This window comes from Euleptes europaea, chromosome 1, assembly GCF_029931775.1.
Source record: "Euleptes europaea isolate rEulEur1 chromosome 1, rEulEur1.hap1, whole genome shotgun sequence".
NCBI lineage: Eukaryota > Metazoa > Chordata > Lepidosauria > Squamata > Sphaerodactylidae > Euleptes > Euleptes europaea.
In genome coordinates, this window is record NC_079312.1 from 126149784 (window position 1) to 126157977 (window position 8194).

Genomic DNA, 8194 nt, shown 5'->3' on the forward strand with positions numbered 1-8194 from the left:
GATGGACCAGTGGTCTGACTCTGTATAAGGCAACTTCTTGTGTATGTTGTGGTGTGGATTCCTGAAATATTCCTATCTTTATTAAAGTAGGTTTTTTAAAACAAAGGCCTTACCAGCGATTGTTGTGTGTTGTTAAAATCCTATGCATGTTGATCTTCTAGGCAGAAGTCTGGATGTGATAGTTATTTGGAGGAAAGATGCTTTAAGAAAAATGGGCTTAACTAGCATGGTGTACTGGTTAGGAGCCGTGGATTCTAATCTGGAGAACAGGGTTTGATTCCCCACTCCTCCACGTGAGTGAGGGACTCTAATTTGGTGAACCGGGTTGGTTTCCCCACTCCTACACATGAAGCCTGATAGGTGACCTTGGGCTAGTCACAGCTCTCTTAGAGCTCTCTCAGCCCCACCTACCTCACAGGGTGTCTGTTGTGGAGAGGGGAAGGGAAGGAGATTGTAAGCCGGTTTGATTCTCCTTAAAAGACAGAGAAAGTCAACATAAAAACCATTTCTTCTTCTAGCATGCGTAGTGTGAGTTCCCAATGTGTCACAGAACTCCATATAGCCCTGAGCAGGCTGGCTTTAGTGTGCTCCTTCATCTGGTGGCGAGTTCTAACTATATTTCAGCATTTCTCTTAGCCCAGAATCATACAGTACTTAAGCACGTACTGGTTGCTTACTAGTCCACAGGGCTGACTGGAACTAGTGTGGGAAGCCAGTGCATGATGTGAAGTCCCATAGACAGCAAGAAGGGGAAAGCGGCCTGCATTTCCACAGGAAATTTTCTCAAGAGCCCACTTTTGCGCTCCAGCTGCAATGCAACCAAGAGCACCGGAAGCTGCATTCAGCCGCAAAGTACAGTCAGAGACATTTTTTGTGCTTTAAAAGATCCCAGATCGTAATCATGATTACTGGTGTCCCAAAAAAAAAAATTATCATGGCTATTTTACAAGCAACATTATTGTTCACTGCTAAAAGACATCTTTGGAAACGTTTGCCTCAAGGATATGTATATATCAAATTTGGTAGAGGCTTAGGGCTTATCAGGCAAGCAGCCTAACAATTGACAGTGTAATAGAAAATATCTGTTGGCACCATACCAGAATTTTTCATCCATAGTTCTAAAGAGACACGGCAGCATCTTCAGGCGATTCTTGAATGGTGGAGATAGTCAAGGGTTGCGGGGCAAGAGAATAGTTCTAGGATATCAGTGATTTCCAGATTCTAACTGGGATTTACTTTGCTTCTCAGGATGACATCATTGACGATGTGGAAAGCTTTGTGGCTGCTGCAGAGATCCTGAAAGAGCGTGGTGCTTACAAGATTTTTATCATGGCCACGCACGGGCTCCTGTCTGCAGATGCTCCACGCCTAATTGAAGAGTCCTCGATTGACGAGGCAAGTCCTGATAGACTGTGTAGACCAGGGGCGTCGCACTCAATTGTTACGAGGGCCGGACATGACATAAATGACACTTGGGCCAGGCCTCGCCAGGCCAGATTGGGACTGGGTGGTGGCTGCCTTGGCCGGCAAGCTCACAGCGGGCTTGCCAGCCCAGATCAGTATTAGGGGGGCAGGTGGCTGGCTCGCAGACGAGATAAGAGCTCTCAAGGGGTCAGCTCCAGGCCGCAAGCCACATATTTGACACCTCGGGTATAGACTAATAGCTGGGACATTTATGTGTCAAGAGTAGCATTATGCAAATGCAGTTGGACCCATCTTTAATGAGGCAGAAACTATGAGTGGAGTGCAAAGCTGGCACTTGTATTCTGTTATATAAACAGAAACAACTGCGATTGATTTCTACTTGCATCCATTTCTTTGTCCTTCCTATAGAAGATTATTGCAGCACAAAGAGAGTTAGTTCAAGTTCAAACACTTATGCTGAGATTTGAGACCAAATTTCCACATGTTTAATCACTTGGAACTGAGCCTTACACTCAGGTTACTTTTCCTTAAAATATGCCTTTGCTACAGTTCCCTGAGGTGTCTTTGCCTGCCTCCTACTCTGTATATTGAGCCCGATATGATCTCCCCAGCTGCCTATCAAACAGCTCTCTGGAAATGCAGTGTCTGACAAAGGGAGCTTTTATTCTCAAAAGCTTATACCCTGAAACTCTTTTTTGTCTCTAAGGTGCTACTAGACTCAAATCTAACTATTAAAATGGTTGTTTCTCTTGGCAGCTGAGCAGCTGTGCTCTCAGAAAGTCATTAGCCTGCATGGAGAAGTGCTTTACAGGGTATCACTGAGCTGATCTCCTTGCAGCTGTCATTACTAGACTGTCACTTTTAGTTTTCCTTCTCGTTCCTGCAGCGTTTGCATTCGTCTCATCCCAAACCTTGGGGCCACCATTCCCTAAACAATCTAAAAATCTGGCTGCAATCTCGCTTGCTAACAGGGAGTCTTGATGACAGATTCAATCTGGTGGCATGTGGAGACCATTGAAAACCTCTGGTTTTATTATTACTTATTAAAAGGCAGATTCAGTCCCTCGTGTATTAAATCTGAGCAGCTGTTTCAGCCACATTTCTAATATTTCTTTAATCTCAATAGGTGGTGGTCACCAATACAGTTCCTCACGAAGTGCAGAAACTGCAGTGTCCCAAGATAAAGACTGTAGATATCAGCTTGATCCTCTCCGAAGCCATCCGTCGGATCCACAACGGGGAATCTATGGCTTACCTCTTCCGCAACATCACCGTCGACGATTAGTTTTTCCCTTCTCACTCCTCTTGTCTGGTTTCCTTAAATAGAAAGGAGAATGGAAATGTGCATGAAACAGCAGTGCCATAAAGTTGACAGTATACAATTTTTGAGGTCTTATAAGGGGGATGGGGGTTACGGGACTGTTGCCAGGAGACCAGAGCAACTACTAAGAGTTTCACTGATCCAGCAGCCTCTTTTTGGAGGCTGGACTGGATCTGGATGCATCAGGCATTGGAGTCTATTTAAAATTGTTTTGAAAGAGGCTGGTGGTGGCCTCTTGACTGTATCCTGAGAGGGAAATTGGGAGTAACCTCGATGGCTTACTGAGATTTGGCTTATTCTGCAAATGCTCTAAGAACAAGTGTTGTCAAGCTACTTGGTAGGAATCAGGTTTCTTTCTGTACCAGCAATAGGAGCAAGGCCCCTCTTGTCAGCTTGGGAACCTTCCCTAAGCTAATGGATGCAGCAGAGCTTCCTTTTGTGAAATCATCTACAAGTAAGACTCATTTTATGGCAGCTTAAGTAACTTCATCAGCAATAACATAGCATGACACTAAGTGATTCCAAAGTGGTGGTAGAAAATAGAATGTACTTCTTCCTTTTTGTGGAACCCTACGTTCTAATCCTGCCTAGCTGGCAAGTACCTCTTACCTACAATTTGCAGGTAAAACTGTGAACTTTCAAGTACAGACTGACAAGATCTGTCTCAAATAGCTTGCTGTGTTCATGTTTGAAGTATGCTGGCCAGAAAGTATGGAGACGACCATGTCACACGTAACTGTATCTAACACTTCTGCTGCTAGAGAGTTAACCTAGAAAAAAGTGCTTTTCTGAATCAGTTAAATTATAAGAGATCGCTGTATACTGCTGTGTTATAACAGATCTTTGTTTGGATGATTCAGCCTGCTTCCTAATGAGGTGGCTCTTAACATGTTATCAGAAAGGCTACAGAATTTCGTATCTCTTTGGGACTCTCCATTAGATGATAGCCTCTGGCCTGGAAGTGTAACTACCTACTCCCTTGTGTAGTTTTCAACACCTTCTGGAATGCCAGGGTTCCACAAATAAGGTTCCTACGGACCACTTAGCAGATTTCATCCATGTTTGGGAATCATTTAATGTCATTCCCATCCATAGCAAAATGTAATTCTCATGGATCATCAGGATTTCTAGTCATTTGTCAAACTACCAAGACAGTGAAAGTGCTTTAGTTTTCTACCAAATGATGATAGGCTGAGATCTGGTACAAATTCGTCTAAATACCCAAACCGTTTGGCTGGCCACTTTTTATCTTCGTGAGTGTTCACAAAGCCACCCGATAGGAAGTTAATGCAACTTTATCACTCTGTTAAAGTCAAGGATGGTCGTCTTCGCCAGTCTGCATCGACTACAGGCCTAAGGCCGGCATCTGTGGGCTAGCTGGTGAGAAGCATGCCAGGGCCTTCCTTGCCTACCTAAGTGGTAACAGCTGCTCAAAGTTAGAACTGTTGTAGTTGCGTGTAGCAGTGGAGACAAGATGAAGCGAAGGTGTTGCCACTGGTGCTTGCCCGTTGTACGGGTCCGTCAAATCCTGTTGAGAAGTGTAACCTAGCCCAACTTCCCCAGTAGTTTTGACTAGTTAAACCAACAGGTAACATTGAGCCCTGCCTCCCTTGGGCACCACTGCTCCCTTTAGAGCAGTTCAGGATCCAAACTCAGAAAATCTAGCATTTCCATAAAATTATTTTCTCATAAGTGGGTTTTTCCGCCTATGATGGTGCTGCTGTGACAAAACCGTACCTGATGAAATTCTGCCTTTATAGGCTTGCCTTGAAGGGACAAAGGCATACGTGGGGGTCCCGGATCTACCAAATGTATGTTTCTCTGGCCGCAGTTCTTCAGAGTGCAGAGTTCCCTTGCCTGGATCACTCCCTTTCTTCTAACAAGTTTGCAGCTCTTTAATTGCCCTCAAAGAGTTCTCCTGCATCCAGCTTTCTCCTTGGGCTCTTCAGCTGTACATTTCCATTAGATTTTCTTTTTCTGTCTACTGGTCTTCCTTCAGCCAATCTGCCCCTTAGTTTTTCAGCTTCCCAATGAGAGTGGCTTTGATCAGTAACAGAAAATGCCTAAAAAAGGTACATGGCTCATGCACACTCCTTTCGCAATGTATTTGAAGCATTGCAGTGCTGTGAGGATTCCAGATGCTCATTGCAGCTGTGGACTCTACCTTGAAGCGTAGAAAGAAGATATGCAGCTTTCTCACGCATCTCCTTTTTAGTACTTATTGATTCAGGCAATACCACTTCCTGTTTGCCCATATAAGTCTTCCTGTTGCTAGCTCCTGTGTTAAGGGGCAAATGAGTCTTACCGACGCTGGTCTATTGGCATGATCTATTGTTCCAAATTCAGATTAAATTTTATTCTGTTCTGATTTACACTTTAAATTGTTATCATCTTTGAGCATTCAGTATGGGGGGCTATGAGTAAACAACTTCAGTATCTTAGCCGCTAAAACATTACAACGGATCTGTGGAGGGACTGAGGCTCAGTGGTAGAGTATGTGCTTGGCATGCAGAAGGTCCCAGGTTCAATCCCCGGCATCTCCAGTTAAAGGGATTAAGCAAGAAGGTGATGTGAAAGACCCCTGCCTGAGACCCTGCAGAGCCGCCATCAGTCTGAGTAGACAATATTGATTTTGATGGGCCAAGAGTCTGATTCAGTATAAGGCAACTTAATGTGTTCATGTGATCCCATAAGGTCATTCCAGTGTAGCCACTGTTTGTAGTATTGGCTACGGGATCTTGAGAATACTCCCAAGTACTGCAGTGAAAGGAAGTCGAGGAAAAATAATTCATTCCTAGGTGAAAGACCAAGCAGTATGTATGGTTAACCTCTACAGCAACAGTTTCATTCTAAGACCACAGCACATGTATACCAACAGTTATGATGGTGGTGGGATGCTAAAACTGTAGTGGTGTTCCAGTTTTGCCATTTATTCTGGGACAAGCAGGTAGGCTTTTAAGTGCCTTGAAGGTGTACAGATCATTCTAATCCACATTGATCATTGTTAAGAGTAGAGCCAGGCATACTGTTTCTTTGAGACTGTTAACTGGGAGTGGTGATAATATTCAAAATGCAGAAGAGGCCTTGGAGAGGACAACACAGATAACTGCTTTCTCCAGTTATCATTGGGATGAGGGAGTTGTTCTTCAACTTTGATCAGCATATTTTCTTTCCACTCAAGCATATTTGAATATATTTTAATCATATTAAAAGACAAACAAGATGACTGCAGTTCTGGGAAATGCCTTGTCCGCTCAGCCAAGGTTCTCCAGTTTTATGTCCGTGAGAATACAGTGTAAGCAACTTAACTACTTTTCTGCCTCCAGGTATATGAGCCTGGACACAAGGACTCCTTCACTGTAGAGGAAGTTGTTTACAGTATAAAGTCTTCCCAGACAATTTTCAACATAAGCAATACCTTGGGATAGGCTCACAGTGGTTTTAGTGTAAATGCAAAGTGTTGGAGAGGCCACCTTGCTTGATTTTATGATCTTTGCTTTGAAGCTGCTAGTACTGTCAGCAGAATGTTCTTTTTTCAAAGTAGTGGACTCTCCTGTAGGGTGGGCCAAGTCCCAACAGTGATGTCTGCATTGTTCTTAAGCAGTTTCACGTTTGTGCTGCCCGTTGGTTCCCAGTTGTACAGTGATCTAATCTGTCCATCTGTATGTTAGAGGGTTAAAAAAAAGTTTTTATGTTTATATATGCATCATCATACTGCTTTGTCCAAACAACACACTGGCTGAGAAGTAAAAAGGGCTTTCATCTGTTGTCAGAACAGAGTAGGATCTGTATTTGTAAGGACTAGGACTACCGCAAGAGAGACAAGGATTGAAGTGGCATAGAAGTGTTCTGGATGGTTTTTGTCACATCCAGTTCCTGTATGGGGAGGGGGGGATTCTTTATTTTATTAGCTTTATTTCTGAGGCTTCAAGACTATGCATTCTTATTTCAGCATAAACCTAATTGAACTGATTATGACTTCTGATTAAGCATGCATAGGCTGGGTCTGTACATGAGGAGGAGACACTCCCATTCCACTCAACACGGCCTTTGGAGGAGAGTGGGTTGGATCCCATGCAAAGTCTTTGCTGGTAGAATTTCTGTAGGTGGCATAAGGTCTCCCCCCATTGAGACCCAAATCTTCCCCTCACCCCAATTCGGATGCTGGGGATGAGGACCTTCAAGGACAGCATGAAAAGTGATTTTGGGATCTATCATGTGAGGGAAGGAGTCTATGAATCCATGAGTAGATATTTTTTTAATTGTATTTTTTATAGATATAAACAACAGAAAAAAGAAATTAAAAACCATATCAAAACAATACTTACAATTATATCAAAAGACAAAGAAAAGAAAATATATATTATTGACGATATAATAAACAATAAATTATAATAGCCGTTATGAACATTAAACATTGATGTAATAATGAGCACTGAATAGTGATTATCATAATAATCTTAGTGTAAATCATAAGATACCCTATACAATACTTGATAAGCCCAATAATGTTAAGCAATATTATATGACAAATTATAATGAAATAGAATAGATAAAAAAATCTTGCAGTGGCGATTGCTATTTTTCTAAAAATACTTCCTAGATATTGAAAATAGAGTTCATTTATTATTATAGTCTATCCATAATGTATTTTCTCCCCTTTTAACACATTTCAGTACAATGAATCAAGAATATTATTAATAAATCATATATATCATTTTGACAACCTCCTTCTCTGCTCCCCATTTTTTAAAAGTAATATAAGTGGTATGTTTTTCATTTATCCTGAAATTATTTAATTGGTCTTTTATTCACATAGTGCATTAGTTTTGCCATCACTGCATATTCAGTTAATTTACTTTCCCGGTCTTCCTGACATGGACACTCATCTGCTTTCCATTTTGCTACAAATGTCACTGTTACCATATATCTAAACAATTCTTCTGAAATTTTTGGAATATCCAGTAACATAATCTTGGCTTCCATAGTAAATTTAATTTTCAAAATTTTCTGGATTTTGGCATGTATTCCCCCCTCCCATTTTTTGTCTTTTCCCCCATCCACCACATATGATAAAAAGGGCCATACACTTCTTTACTTTTCCAACATTTCCTTTTTACAGTTCTTGTCCATCTTCTCAATATCCTTTGGAGTAATATATACCACCGCTAAAACATCTTATACCAGTTTTCTCATATTCGACTGGCTGTGAATTTTGTATCTTTCGTCCATAGGTTTTCCCATTGTTGGAGAGAAATTTCTTCCTCAAAATTTTGCATCCATCTTACCATACACGTTTTAACTTGTTCTGTTTCCGTGTCAAATTGCAGTAATGGCTTATAAATTTGTCCTAATGTTCTTATGGCTGCGTTATTACCTTCTCAAATTCAGTCAGCTCCCTTATTACGCCTCTTCCTGTGTGAATGTCCTTTTTTACTCTTGAAACTA

General features: G+C 41.7%; 1 protein-coding gene across 1 annotated transcript in view; it reads left to right on the top strand.

Annotated features, from left to right (window-relative positions):
* Nucleotides 1-3033, top strand: part of PRPSAP1 (phosphoribosyl pyrophosphate synthetase associated protein 1) — a 30931-nt gene extending 27898 nt beyond the window's left edge. Inside the window, exons 9-10 of the mRNA XM_056855678.1 lie at nt 1249-1395; nt 2552-3033. Of these exons, the coding sequence (XP_056711656.1) occupies nt 1249-1395; nt 2552-2710 (306 nt within the window). The 3' untranslated portion in view covers nt 2711-3033. The remainder of the gene's footprint in view (nt 1-1248; nt 1396-2551) is intronic.
* The last annotated feature ends 5161 nt before the right edge of the window (nt 3034-8194 follow it).